The sequence below is a fragment of the Bombina bombina genome, chromosome 1 (genome assembly GCF_027579735.1).
Source record: "Bombina bombina isolate aBomBom1 chromosome 1, aBomBom1.pri, whole genome shotgun sequence".
NCBI lineage: Eukaryota > Metazoa > Chordata > Amphibia > Anura > Bombinatoridae > Bombina > Bombina bombina.
Genome location: NC_069499.1, coordinates 1,188,045,205 through 1,188,061,592, shown reverse-complemented (window position 1 = coordinate 1,188,061,592; position 16,388 = coordinate 1,188,045,205). Strand labels below are relative to the sequence as shown.

Genomic DNA, 16,388 nt, shown 5'->3' with positions numbered 1-16,388 from the left:
TATGACTGTAGCGAAGATGGCAATATTTACCGGCATAAGCTGATGTCTCCACCGTCGATCAGTCGCGAGGATGGAGCAGCGAGAAACGCTGACTTGAGAGGGGCCGGTCTTGGCAATGGTATCCAGCCCGTATACAGGAACGTTGTGTTGCTCACTTGGGCAAACAGCCCCCGCACTTCCAAGCGCCCTGACACCAGCACCATCCAGGAATGTAGCAAGCAAGAGAATCCTTATACAAGGAAGGGTAGGTGTACCAAAAGCCGATGCGGAACCTCTGCAAGCCGTAACGGCTATTGAGGACTTCAACGCTCAGGTACTGGGAAGTACTGAGAGCCCAAAACAAGCCCAGGAATCTTCTTGGACCAAGGGGGTAAAGGCGTGGGGTAAACAAACTTCATACGGCGTGCACTCCTGCAGCCGTCGAGGAGCAACCTACTCCACGATGCTCCACCCCAAACGGAAGTCCTCACACAACCTTCTAACTATATCATTTGTGGCTGATTAAGAAAAAAAAAAAAAAAAAACTCTTAATGTGCAATATTTGCTTTAAATTATTGATTCCCTCCTAGCCCCCAATCATTGGATGGAATAACTTAATGAGAGAAATGTTTATGAATATAAATATTAAGGCTCACAGTGGCATGGAAATCATTTTTCTGGGACAGGTCCATTTAGCAAATCAAGAAGCCTGTACTACTATAATTATGTGTTAAATAGCATATTGTAACTTGAATGAAGATGTTCTAACTGCAAGATCTGAAACGGTTATCTCATGAACTATATTTCACCCTCCACATGTCCCAAGTTACGAGTTTGTCATATGGAGATTGCTTTCTTTTCCTGTTACAAAATTCTTGAGTTTTATTATACAGTTTAATGGATATAATTTTTTTTTTTTTTTACCATTTTCCAATTTAAAAAAAAAGTCCCCCGATTTCATTTTAGAAATCTGGTCACCTTACTTTTAAGGCAACCACGGAGTTAATCGTATCTATGTTTAGAAGTACAGGCTGTGTATCAAATAGCATGAGTTTATGTGGGTGGGGCCACTCTGTGCTCAATGCTTCCTGCTCTGTGAGACTGCCATGTGAGGTACTAGTCTTCAGTACAATAAAAAAAAATAGCTTGTTTCTGCTTCAGAGACCATGTGCATTGCTTTACACATAAGCATTCAGTTTTAAAGCTCAGTTTTTACTATACTTTAAACTTCGTTGTACAAATACAAGTTTACTATCCCTCTAAAACTAACTGCCACTATCCTAGCTACTTTTACTACAAACACATATTCAAATCAATAGACAGGACTTATAATAAAAATGCAAAAAGGTGAACATGATGTAGAAATACAATATTTTTGTTTCATACAAATATCCTGTGAATTCTTTTTCTAATTTTGGAAAAAAACAAAAATGTGGACCCCTAACCAGTAGTAACTATTACAAGAAGGTATAATGAAAAAAAGGGAACCACTTTCTGAATTATATTGAAAGGGAGATAAAACAAATTGGGATAGAGACAAAATATATTAATATGTACTTTAATTACTTTACCTGCAAATTTATACTGCAGTGCCTCGCTATTAACCCTTTCTATTTAGTTTCTGAATTGTAAAGCTCTAACTCCCCCCACACATTTCCTTCTATGGCTGTATCTATATCTAACATTGCTAAGTACACAGTGATTATCTGCTGGAGCATGTCTAGAAGCAAATAAGCTGCTGTGAAATACAATGCCTGTGTTTCTGATGCTAAACATGATAAGGGGGGTGGATCAGCCTACTCCATATAGCATAAGCATAGCTATGTAAGTTATTTTGCTTATTTTTTTAAATGATTTTAAAATACTTTCCAGCAATTTTTAATGTAAACTATTTACTTCATGGGACAGACTACACAAAAATTGTTATTGTTTAAAAAGATAGATAATGCATTTACTACCCATTCCCCAGCTTTGCACAACCAACATTGTTAGATTAATATACTTTATAACATTTAAACTTCTAAATGTCTGCCTGTTTCAAAGGCTCTATTGACAGCCTCTTAATCGCATGCTTTTGTATTTGCTTTTCACAACAGGAGACTGCTAGTTCATGTGCGCCATATAGATAACCATGTTCAAGCCCGGGAAGTTATTTAAGAGTTAACACAACACAATACCAAATGCAAGTCAATAAATAAATACAAAGTTATGTGATCAGGGGGCAGTCTGCAGAGGCTTAGATGCAATGTAATCACAAAGGTAAGAAGTATATTAATATAACTGTTGGTTGTGCAAAACTGGGTAATGGATAATAACAAGATTAACTATATTTTAAAATAATAAAAATGTAGAAGTGCACTCTCACTTAAAACAAACTCATCCACCACAGTGCTAGAAAAAGCTGTAGACATCAAAAAGAACGGCTTGCATTCCGAATTTTTTTTAAAAAAAAATGTGTTTTAATCAAACAAGTGACGTTTCGGGGTCATTCGCCCCTTCCTCAAACAAATAAATTGTGATACAAAGTGCAATAAATACCCTAAAAATCCTTCCCACTAATCCTAATCAGCCTGCCTAATAATTATCATACTCAGGTGGATACATATAAACAATGTCAACACATTCAATGATCCACAATTCTACACTCAGGGCAGATACATATACACATATACAATTGTAACCTTAAACTAACTGCGACAAAGTGAATGTAAATTTTGATGATAAAGTGCCTGGTTTTTAAAAATTCGATAAAAAACAGGGGCACTTAAATTCATCAAAAATTTACATTTCACTTTTGTTGTGAAAAAATACTTACCTTTTAATCTTGACAGCCGCTCCAGCTTCCCCCGGTCGTTGCAAGCCCCTTCCTACGTCAGAAATGACAGATCGGTCATCCTCTGATTTAACGCCGTGATTGGAGGAAGCCGGATTCCTCATTTTAAACACAGCATAAACCGTTACATACCGCTTCTGTGATGCACTCTATAGCTGTATGTGTACACACAGTGTAAGCCGATACAATGTACCCTAGATGTCCCATTGTATATACCTTGCCAAAGGTGCACAAAAACCATACTTACCCTCTGGGAAGGCCCATAGTTCAGGTTGTGAATCTGTTTTGATCAAATCTGGCAAAATATTTGGACTTTTTCCTACAACCTTGTGTTTGGAGAATGAAATCTTACTTAAGAGATTCAACTGAAATGGTGGAATGGATTGTGCACAATAAAGAAATAGTAAATGAGGACACTTTTTTTGTGACTGCTGATGTCAGTCTCACATCATCCCTCATGATGATGGAATAAAGGTAATAAGAAGGGTACTATCATAGATGCCGCATGTGGGTCCTCCAGCAGATTTTCTTTTGGATCTTCTAAACTTTTGTTTGCGATACAACTAATTCCGCTTCAAATCTGGATACTACCTACAAGTTTCAGGTATGGCAATGGGGTCCAATGTGGCCCCATCATACTCCAACTTATACATTGATCAATACGAAACTGAAGTGATGAAAATGTATGATCAAAGCGAGGTAACTGTTTTGCAGATACATTGATGATCTTTTCTTTCTTTGGAAAGGCACAGAAGATGCCCTTAATTCATGGTTTACACATCACAATTCGTTTCCAAGTTCAGTACACTTCAAACAGTGCCATAATCCTGCAGAGGTAGACTTCCTGGATTTAAGGATATTCAAAGGAGGAGGTAAACTAGCAACTACCCTATATAAAAAAAAACAGATAAGAATTCAATACTTCATGAAAAAAGCAGTCATCTGGCAACCTTAATTAAAGCCATTCCAAGGGCACAATTTAAGAGGATGGTTAGAAATAACACAAATCCATCAAACACCTTTATCCAATTGGATCAAATGGCTGATAAATTTGTACAGAGGAGATATAACCCTGCTCTTATCAGGAAGCAGAAGAATGAAGCCGCATTACATTCACAGGTGGAGTGTTTGACCAGCAAAAGACAAAATGTGGAGAAGAAAAGAATGATTCTTACTACTACATATGCCCCTGATAAGACTCATATTAGAAATCCTATTCGTGATCATTGGCATATTCTCAAAACTGACAACTCTTTACCATTTGGAGACTATGATACACCCCTCATTGGTTTTAAACGAGGACAGTCTCTAAGGGACAAACTAGTTCTAACTGATCCTATTCATTTTTACAAAGTGGGAACATGGTTAAAAGCAACCAAGATGGGTTCATACAAATGCCCCAGTTGTACCACCTACAATTCTATGCTTCAAGGCCCCTTGTTTAGACATCCACATACTAATAGGAAGTTTAAAGGGACACTGAACCCAATTTTTTTCTTTCATCATTCAGATAGAGCATGCAATTTTAAGCAACTTTCTAATTTACTCCAATTATCAATTTTTCTAAATTCTCTTGCTATCTTTATTTGAAAAGCAATAATGTAACTAGCAGCCGGACCATTTTTGGTTCACAACCTGAGTTCTTGCTGATTGGTGGCTAAATGTCAGACACCAATAAACAAGTGCTGTCCAGCGTACTGAACCAAAAATTGGCTGGCCCCTTAGCTTAGATGCCTTCTTTTTCAAATAAAGATAGCAAGAGAACAAAGAAAATTTGATAACAGGAGTAAATAAGAAAGTTGCATAAAATTTCATGCACTATCTGAATCATGAAAAAAAATTGAGTTTAGTATCCCTTTAAGATACGCCACTATCTTACCTGTACAACATGTAATTTGTGAATAACCCTCTCTAGGGGAGAGGTAAACAGGGATTATTAAGTCTCTTATAAAAGGTAAACTTAAGTATCCACAGATAGGCAGTGCCTAATACCCAAATATAATTATGCAAAATAATGGGAGATAAAGAACAGAAGGTATTGAGGGGCACACTTGTTATCACAGATTTATTTACAATAGGGCATGGACCGAGAGGACATCTCTACATATAAAATATAACTTTTATTGTACATATTTAAAATAAATAAATTCAAAAACTGTGAATACATATATAACACATACAGATATTATTGGAATTATGGGAAACCTATAATGTTAGTGTCTATATTGGATTATAGTTCCTTATGATATGACCATCTGACAAAGTACCCCTGAAGGGGGAGCAGTAACAATTAATTGTATAATGCCAATGCTATTATATCTATATAGCGCTCCTTATAAATAAGGAAATTAACTAAGAATAGGATTCCAAAATATCTTCAGTGTTTAATTAAATACATTTTATAAAATGGATGATGTCAGCATCATACAAAACATATAGAACATACAAAAAGTGAAAAATAAAGTATAAAAATGTGTTGCAGGAGGGAACACAGGTTTGATAACACACGCTCCTCCTGTATAAAGTATGAGATTATATATCAAAATTATATAAGTTGGATATAACTCAGAAACATTAATGATGTTACTATTAAATATAAGAGGTCTATTATTCAAGTTACCTATGTTATCCAAGGCACTAGGGCTAATTACTTTATCCCAGGAGAAAGACTAACTATTAAGTCCCCCAGATTAGCAAAATATGTTTTGCCCATATTTAGTGAAAAAATATATAGTGTCATAAGCGATGTTCATTAAGTAACCGTAGCTGGAGACACATAAATTACCCCTTATAACTAGTAGCATTGTCAGTTAAGGCCAACAAATTTAAGTTAAAAAAAAATCTATTTATCAACAAGTTTGATACAGGAGAAGCAGTGCGAATGCCTGACGCGCGTTTCGCCAACTGCTTTCTCAAAGGCGCGGGGCGTCCTCTTATGGAGTCCATATTTATGTGAACGCTGGCCAATCAAAAGAGGGGGTGTGATCCTAACATCTGACTGCTACCACCAATAAGGTTACGGCTGTAATGTTGCGTGCTTACGTGACGTATATGTTTACATTCCATCTGACAGGTGATAGCGATACACGGGAACAGTGGGAACTTTGATTTATTCATTATAATACTTTGTGCAAAATTTTGAAGAACCACTTTGTGATATATAACGCTTATTTTTAAACAGATTTGGAAAGTGATATTGACCACTCCTGCCTATGAATATTATATTGCGAGATCAATCACAGTTTGAAACTGAAATCATAGAGTTTAATGATATAATAAATGAGTCTATTCATTCCATTATTATTGTAAGATGCTCCATAAAGGTTAACAATGCACTCAAAAGGACGCTATTAATTAACTATCTATATTACTCATAAAGACTAAAAACTATCTGTTTATGTAAATTAGAACTTATCTTTATTCACGATGACAATGGTTTCCGAAATTATCAGTACGCAGTAATTAATGTATGTCTTGGTATTGTTTCTTAATTATCTAAAAGATATGTTTCAAAATTGTTTTATATTTATTATTTATTTTTTGTTTAAGGATGGAAAATAATAATAGACCAATACACATATTTACAGTATTTTAAAGTGATCGCTAGGATAAGAAGATAAGTCTTCAATTCACTATTATTGGATCTAAAATTGTCAAAAGGAATGCAAGGTGGAGAGTACAATGGCATATTTGTATATTCATCTTAAAGAGTAGATATTTATGTATTCAGGTGGGGGAGAGAGAAGGTGTGTGATCATAAAGGAGAACACTTAGGGATGATAATTAGGATTTTTTGACACCATGGTATGATGCTGTTCTCAAATTTCTAGGGCACACTATATTATAACAATACATAGTATATCATATGGAACTATAATCCAATATAGACACTAACATTATAGGTTTCCCATAATATCTGTATGTGTTATATATGTATTTACAGTTTTTGAATTTACTTATTTTAAATATGTACAATAAAAGTAATATTTTATATGTAGAGATGTCCTCTCGGTCCATGCCCTATTGTAAATAAATCTCTGATAACAAGCGTGCCCCTCAATACCTTCTGTTCTTTATCTCCCATTATTTTGCATAACCCATGTAATTTATCTACTGAGCTGTGTCCGTGGCAAATTTTACGTGGGCAAAACAAGCGATGACATCCGTACCCGGATGGCTAACCATCGCTCTGCCATATGCAATGCCATAAAGAATCAAAAAAGTGAACAACCGGTGGCATTACACTTTTTAGAACTAGGACATTCAGCAAGTGATCTAAGATTTACATTGAAAGATCATGTACCCCCCTTAGACAGGGTGGGGATCACAATAAGAAGTTTCTACAACTTGAATCAAATAGGATATTTAGACTAAATACAATACAGCCATATGGATTGACATTGCTTTCTTTAGATATATATAGAAATGTCCATTGTATTGTATGTATTGGGTATTTGTAAAGCACGGCTAATCACCCGTTAGGGTCTCAAGGTGCTGCTCATTTTTATCGACCTCGGAAGGATGAAAGGCTGAGTGGACCTCGCCGGGGATCGAACCTGCAACTCTTGGGTTGCTACAGCGCTCAGCCACAGTGCCTTAGCATGCTGAACTATCTGTCCGGCTTCATTAGAATTGTTAGCTTAGTATAGGAGCCAGTAAGAATATTTAGGAGCCAGGCATATTTTTAGGAGCCAGACAATTGGATTTGTATATAGATATATGGAGAACAAGCCAAAAAGTTAGGAGCCAGGGGTAAAATTCTAGGAGCCAGTGGCTCCCAGGCTTGTCGAGCCCTGCTTTAATCCATATTAAAGGGCCTGAAATATATATGAGGAATCCATAGGAGTAAATGAATGATCCACCCCCAATGCATGGATTTTTCCCTATCGGTATTTAAAATCTGATATATTGTTTGTACTTGCTGCACAGAGGTTGCTTAATAACTTTTCAGACAAACCCTAGAGTAACTAAAGCTATAGATAATACCTCTTATGTTATGATACTTTGATACAACAATGTTGTTTCATTGCAATGATAAAATCCATAGCAAGTTTAATATATGTACATTTTAACTGTTTTATAATAAGGTGTTAGATATTGCATTGGCTGTGTCTCTGTGTGTATATATTGTATGTTTTATTTTTTTTATGCCATTATACACAATTAGGTGCCTGCTCCTGACCAGGCTCATGTGATACTGCTGACAGGCTAGTCAATTACGTGACACGCAGCATGAAGATCTGCTCTGTAAGGTATTTGTGTATAATAAATTATCTGGATCGGCGATTGTGGCAAAAATTTACTCATTATGTGATATGGAACATATATCTAACGTGTACTTTTGAATTATAACAATACTGAGAGCGGTAGTAGCATTACACTAAAGATAAAGAGCTTATTTACATATGCAGATTGCATGAGATGATGCTTTACCCAGTCATTATGTGGCAATTTCATATTGGCCTGTAAGACTGAAGGGAGGTGATGTCACTTTTACAGCGTGTCACGTGACCGGTGTCTTAAAGTAATCAGTCTACCATAGGATTTTGTATATTACGTCACTTCTGGTGACGTTTAATCAGCTGGTGGAGGCTTGTGGCGCTCACTGCGCATGCGCTAGAGGCCCAAACTCCTTACAACAGCTGATGAGGAATTATGTGGCACGCGCACGTTACTGGTTACAAAATCCCAATGAACAAGCGTTCTGTTATTGGATTTTGTAACCAGAAAGGGTACTGACATTGTATTGACTAACATTGTGAGATGCGGTAGGAAAATATATTGAATACGTCTGCTACGTACTATATCCCATACCTCCTCCCTCACACTATATCTCTGGTGCTTTTCTATTCTCTGATCCTTGTTCATAAACTGTCTAAATTTGAAAAAAAGTGCACAGCACGTGTAAAAAAAAAACAAAAAAAAAAACATCTCGCATAACTATTAAAACGAATAGGTGTGAGTACTTATCTTATAGCAGTTAGATGAAGTTGACAGAGTTGACATCGTGCTGTGCACTTTTTTTTTTCAAATTTAGACAGTTTATGAACAAGGATCAGAGAATAAAAAAGCACCAGAGATATAGTGTGAGGGAGGAGGTGTGGGATATAGTACGTAGCAGACGTATTCAATATATTTTCCTACCGCATCTCACAATGTTAGTCAATACAATGTCAGTACCCTTTCTGGTTACAAAATCCAATGACAGACCGCTTGTTCATTGGGATTTTGTAACCAGTAACGTGCGCGTGCCACATAATTCCTCATCAGCTGTTGTAAGGAGTTTGGGCCTCTAGCACATGCGCAGTGAGCACCACAAACCTCCACCAGCTGACAAACGTCACCGGAAGTGACGAAGTATACACATTCCTACGGGTAGACGCATAACTTTAGAACACCGGCTTGGCTTACACTGTGTGTACACATACAGCTATAGAGTGCATCACAGAAGCGGCATGTAACTGTTTATGCTGCGTTTGGTTTTTAAGTCACAATTGGTTTAAGGTTACAATTGTATATGTATATATGTATCTACCCTGAGTGTGCTATTGTGGATCATTGAAAGTGTTGACATTGTTTATATGTTTCTACCCGAGTATGATAATTAATAGGCAGTCTGATTTTTGATAACTTAGCACCCCGGTAGTTGACTTCTTATATTAGTCAGAGTGCACTTTGAGATATATATAAAAAAAAATGTGTGCGCATATATATATATATATATATATATATATTTTATTATTTATACATACACACGCACCAACTATAGTTACAGCACTTATTTAAGATTCTTTATAAAGTGAAGGTCAAGTGAGTCGCTCACGCTGTTCTGCAGTTGATTATAAATAAGCTTGACGTTCATTCATCCTCAATTTTAATCAAGCCGTGTTTTTTTTTTACCTTTTATTTAGCCTCTGTTGTACTTTTTTAGTCCGCCCGCCCGCCATCTTGCCTATATTGATTGACAGAATTGGAAGATTCAATTCTCCAATCTCTGTTTCCCCCCCAGGGCGTTCAGCCCCTTTTTCACAACGTCATTACTCACTTATGCGCATGCGTACACCCGCAATAGTGTCATATACCTCTCCAGCTCGTTCATGAGACGCGCATGCTTCCTTCTTATTTTGATACATATCGTCACTCACAACGATCGCGCTACAAGTAAGTTACATGAAGCTATTCTCTGCTGTAATCATATTTACTGATATGTAATATGCCACAGACTGAATTTTAAACTTGGAATTGTACAATTATTAAAATTATGTTATTGAATGCATACTATAATTGACCATACTATTTGACAGATGATAAGCATGTGCAGTTTGTTGGAAATCTTGTGCAGGCACTTTTGACGGACCGCTCGCTACGTCACTAGTGCTGAATAAGGAAGTGGTGGAGGGGAGGAGCCGCAATGGAAACGGAGAGTATAATAATATTTAATTTTTTAGAAAAAGTAAAAATGGTTACGAAAAATAAAGTTAGCGACTAGAATGCTAATATGTTATTGAGTAAATTGCAGTAGACCATTGGCATAACATTGACCTTCACTTTAAAAGTCTTATCTGGGTGCATGTTTGCTTCAAGGGTCCTGCAACTCCTTCCATACAAGTTTCAACAGCACCGTATCAGCCAGTTCTTAAGAACCTTTTCCTAAAATCTCACAAACAGTTTTTTAAATGCCAGGGTCCTAGAGTAAGGATAAGATATGGCAAGCAGTAAACAGCACACTCTGGTCTTGAGAAATAGGTCAATTTATTCAGTGACGTTTTGTGGAATGCTCCCCTTCATCAGATGAAGGGGAGCATTCCCCGAAACGTCACTGAATAAATTTACCTATTTCTCAAGACCAGAGAGTGCTGTTTACTGCTTGAGATATATATATATATATATATATAGATATATATATATATATATATATATATATATATATATATATATATATATATATATATATATATATATATATATACACACACATACATTATACACACACACACACACACAGTTTTCCCAGGGACCTTTTTAGCGTATGTGCCACTCGGTTGATTTTACTGACCACCCAGTCAATTAGCAATATCAACTAGGGTTCTGCGGAAGACAACAGCTGGACAGAAAAATGTTGTTGAACTGAGAGAAAGCAAAAAGTGATGACATTAATGTGAGGTCATAGCAGAACTGGAATTTTTTTTATAATTATCTCTCATCTATCTTTCTCCACCCCCTCCTCTCTCAGGCCATTTATTTTATTTTCACTATCTCATATGTCTTCACTCTCTTTATTTTCTCCACTTTCTAAATGCTATCTTTTTCTTCACTCTCACTTTTAGTCTCCAGCCTCTATCTGCCCGTTTAGCCTCTCAGTCTAAGCACTAACGGAGTCCCTATAGCCCTAGAGGAATATCATATCCATGCCCTTTCATGGATAAATAATATCCCTTTACATAATATTTGTAGCAGGTAGCACAACATTCACTCACCACTGTTAAATTTGCACTCACCAATGACCAATTTACTCCTATAATCAATTTTCTTTGTTCTCTTACTATCATAATTTAAAAAGCAGGAAGTTAAAGCTAAGGAGACAGCCCATTTTAGGTTCAGCATCCCTGGATATTGCTTGCTTATTGGTGGATACATTTAGCAAAACCAATAAGCAAGCGTAACCCATGATCTGAACCAAAAATGGGCCGGCACATAAGCTTTATATTCCTGCTTTTTAAATAAAGATAGCAAGAGAACGAAGAGAAATTGATAATAGGAGTAAATTAGAACATAGCTTAAAATTGTATGCTCTATCTTAATCATTAAAAAGAAAGAAAAATTGAATTTAGTATCCCTTATAAAGTCTCGTCCTGTAAGGTCACCAAACATTAAATGTGCAAATTAGTGCACACTATGATTTTTTTTAAAGTAGTCAGGTGTGTTACAGAGGTGCAAAATCTGTTGGCTCTCTAAAAATAAATATTAAGATGCTAGCCAAATAAAATGATAACTTCAGCATCATCTTAGTCACGTAGTTGCACTTGGCATTTGTCAAGCCATGGTATACATATTCACTCATAGCTTTTCTGTAAGCAAACATTTACAAAATACTTTTCTTTTTTTATTTAAAACACATACACTATACAGATGTACTTAGGCAACTCTTAACACATACACTGGAGAACCAAATTATCTGACATTTTGTTTATATCCACTGCAAAACAAAATTCATAATTTGCAGAATAAGCCTTCGAGGTTTTTCCCAGCAGATACAGGACAAAACATACACCCCAGACCCAGTTCTCTCACTCGCGACTTTGAGGTGGTTGTGGTCAGAGATCGGTGGAGTGAAGAAATCTGATATCAAAAGGCTCAAAAAGCATAAGTTAAATGACCACGCACATACAAACAAGCACTTGTTGAAGGAGTATGCTGCCCCTGCCATTTCGTAGTCTAACAGAACTCTCACCAGGAAGGCGGACAAAATCCCCAGAAGCGCCTCGTCTCTTTCCTCGGGGTTCTCCTCCTCCCTTAAAACTCCTTGAATGTACGCCGGGTACACAGCCGGGTCCATCCCCATCTCTTCCAATCGCTTTTCCAACCATTGCTCGAAATCCACAGCCACCACCTGGCAACAGGGCGCCGCCATCTTTTCGCCGGCTTGGGGTCCTTCCAAGGGAGAAGAGTACCAGTGTACTGCCTGATGGATAGTAAAGCAAAATACGCACGCGCGGACCAAGTATTTTTAGCAGCATAACCAAATCCTTTGATACTAATAAAGTTTTAGTCCGTGATGAATATTTTTTAAATTGTATTCGTTTTCTAATTGTCGTTGTTAAACTACTGGCATTTGTTCCCTTGCCTAACTGACTGATTTCGCTGTACTGATTTGATTGTCTGTCAGTCTGCGGTGCTGCACTGCCACCCAGTGGCGGGGAAACAGAAGGTTTAAATGGAATGGCAATACTCATACTGTTGGTAACGCTACACACACTGACAGCCACAGGTTCTTACAGGGACAGTGGAAGATAAACAGAGCAGGTAGAGTCATTGAGGAGAGAGTCTGCATGCGGTGAGGAAGATGAGGATGTTCGCTTATGCTGTGAAATGAAATGTGAAGACATTTTGTAAAATTAAGCATGAAGTATAAATGTAACATATTATGACCTTGCTTACGCTTTCGCAAACATCCTAACCTGGTTGCAAACGCACACAGACATTTGTAAAACATAAACAAACCACATAGATATCGGAGAACCTGTGTACAGTAGCATCCGTTTCCCTAGGCTAGGTATTCTCCATGAGATACTTCATGGGTGGATACAATTATGTTTGGTGTCTCAGCCATATGATATAAATTCTCTTGCACAACACATACGCAGTTTGGAATAACATCGTTCCACTCCAAATTAAAACTTATTCATACAAAAGCATTAAAGGTATATGACCCCCCTCCCCCCCACAATTCAGATAGAACATACAATTTTAACCCCTTCGTGACCAGAGCACTTTTTCATTAGTTGACCGTCTGGGACCAGGGCTATTTTTACATTTTTCGCGGTGTTTGTGTTTAGCTCTAATTTTCATCTTACTCATTTACACACATATTATATACCGTTTTTCTAACCATTAAATGGACTTTCTAAAGATACCATTATTTTCATCATATCTTATATTTTACTATTTAAAAAAATATAAAATATGATGAAAAATGGAAAAAAATACTTTTTCTATCTTTGACCACCAAAATCTGTTACACATCTACAATCACCCAAAAACACCCATGCTAAATAGTTTATAAATTTTGTCCTGAGTTTAGAAATACCCAATGTTTACATGTTCTTTGCTTTTTTTGCAAGTTATAGGGCCATAAATACAAGTAACACTTTGCTATTTCCAAACCATTGTTTTTCAAAATTTGCGCTAGTTACATTGTAACACTGATATCTGTCACGAATCCCTGAATAACCCTTCATATGTATATATTTTTTAAAAGAAGACAACCTAAGGTATTAAACTTGGGGTATTTTGACTCTTTTCGTGCAACCATTTTACAACCAATCATCTATGCCAAAGTTTGAAGGAAAAAAAAGTGATGATTTTTTGACAAAATAGCAATTTAAGAATACATTTACTGAGAACTTTAAGGGTTACTGCCAAATAGCACCCCAATATGTCTTCAGCAGCATCTCCTGAGTACAGTGATACCACCCATGTATAGGTGTGTCGGTTTCTCTGGGGGCTAAAAGGCCTTATTTTTAGGGGGCGCGTTCCAGTTTTCCAACTTGGAATTTTCACATCTGTCATCATGCACCCATGTCCTATTTGGGACATTTCTGAAGCCGGCCAATGTAATTTACCCCATCAAACCATATATTTGTGAAAAGTAGACACCCTAGGGTATTTGAAATGCTGGTATTTTAACACTTTCCATGCACTAATTCAACTACCAGTCTTTGTCAAACTTTTGGGTAGTCATTTTCTTGTGTTAGTTTTCACACACGTATTTTAGGCATGGATTCTCAGTTCCTGTTATGTGTTATTGACAAAAACACCTCAATATGTGTTCGCCAACATCTCCTGAGTACAGTGATACCATCTATGCATAGGTTTGTTGGCTTGTTTGGGGGGTGCAATGCCAAATGTCTGACATGTGTTTGATTTTTTTCACATTTAACATATTTTCTTTGCCTATCGTCTTTTTGGGTGCCTTTTTACATACACCAATTTATTTGCTTGCCATGAATGTGCATATATTTGAAAAGTTGACACCCCAAGGTATTGTATATGGAGTGCTTTGATGCCTTTGAAGCAACCGTTTTAGCCAAAAAAAATTGGAGAAAGTGTATGGTGGTAATTTTCCAATTTTTAATTTTACACACACATTGCTTTTTTACTATGATTTAGGAGAGGTTGTTTTAAGTTATTGCAAGAAAACACTCCAGGTTGTTTTCTGCAAGACCTCCTGAGTGCACCTAAGCCCCCCATGCATAGGTTTGCCAGGATTTTGGGAAGGTTGTTACAATTGTATGACTTGTAATTTGAGTTGAAAGTGAGAGTATTTCTTCTGATATGCCTAGCTTTAGTTTGGGCCTATTGCATACCCCAATTGTATTTATTGCCATAGAAGTGTATATATTTGAAACGTTGACACTCGAAGGTATTGTATATGGAGTGCTTTGATGCAACCGTTTTTAGCCCAAAAAATTGAAGAAAGTGTATGGTGGTAATTTTTCATTTTTACACACACATTGCTTTTTGACTATGATTTAAAGGATTACTTTCTGTTATAATTTTTAAACTAAACAACTAACATATTAAAGTTAATAAACATTAATTAAAACCTACTGACCTATATTTTCTCCAAAACGAAGTTTCATAACGTTCTAAAAGTTATATCTTTTATTCGCCAATGATGTCATGTTATCCTGCCCACTATTTTCAGCACTGCGTGTTCAAAATACTTAAACCAATAACTTTGTGTTTAAAGCGCCATTTTGAAACCTAGGTATTGTAAGCGGATTGGTACAGAGCAAAGGATACCCACGGAGTGGGTTTGGAAAACAATTAAATTTGCAGACAAGATTTCTGATATACGGTAGAGATATGTTAATGAAATGCTATTGATAAAAAGCGTATTTGGGGTAGTTAGTAACAGGCATAGAAAATATTTACTTACAGTGGCCCTTTAAGAGAGCTTGTTGTAAGTTATTGCAAGAAAACACTCCAGGTTGTTTTCTGCAAGACCCCCTGAGTACACCCATGCCCACCATGCATAGGTTTGACAGGGGTTGTGGTAAAATACATCACAAATTTTAGAACTTATAAAAAATAGAACAGTGAAATGTAAAAATCTGGCACAGTAAAAACAAACAAACTCAGTAACAGTAAACGTAACCAACCCCCCCCCCCCCCAAAAAAAAACACAACGGCAAATATAACAAAAATTAAAAAATTATCAGTGTGTGATACCGCTTGAAGCAGTCCCCAATGCAGAGTCCAGGCTGTCCAGGGCAATCAGGACAGTAAAAGGTGGTGTCCCTTCTTTGCCCCCTCTTGGTACACACTCTGCATTTCTTCTGAGGATTCTGCTTCGCTGCAGTAGGGGGGATTTTGAAAATAAAATGAGTAGCCCCAACTCTGCTCTATCCCATCACCGCCCAGGGAGCAGGTGCATCTTGGTACAAAATCCCCAAAATGATCTTGAGCTGAAACTGTAAAAATGTCAGTTTCATTCCAGGGTTTGCTTTTTTGAACAACAAAAAAGCGTTGTGGGTTGCAATCTGCATTAAGTAAATAGCAACCTTTTTGTACCAGGCTGTTGTCCTCCGCATAATTAGGTAGGGCTGCAGCAGCTGATCTGCCAGATCAACCCCACCCATTTGCCGGTTATAAGCCTTGATGCACACTGGCTTCCTTATGCTCTCAGCTCTGCCAAGTACAGAGACCTCCACAGTCCTCTCATTGTGGATGATGGTAAGAAGGTACACATCCTTCTTGTCTCTGTACTTAAATGCCAACAGCTCCTCTTGGTGCAGAGCTGAGGTCTCCCCTCTTTGTAGCCGGATGCAGGCAAGTTGTCTTGGGAAACCTG

The 16,388-nt window shown here is 37.0% G+C and overlaps 1 protein-coding gene across 1 annotated transcript in view; it reads right to left on the bottom strand.

The window, feature by feature from the left end:
• CCDC43 (coiled-coil domain containing 43) overlaps nt 1-12,481 on the bottom strand; it is a 183,426-nt gene extending 170,945 nt beyond the window's left edge. The window contains exon 1 of the mRNA XM_053699960.1: nt 12,264-12,481. Coding sequence (XP_053555935.1) covers nt 12,264-12,443 — 180 coding nt within the window. The 5' untranslated portion in view covers nt 12,444-12,481. The remainder of the gene's footprint in view (nt 1-12,263) is intronic.
• Between the last annotated feature and the right edge of the window lie 3,907 nt (nt 12,482-16,388).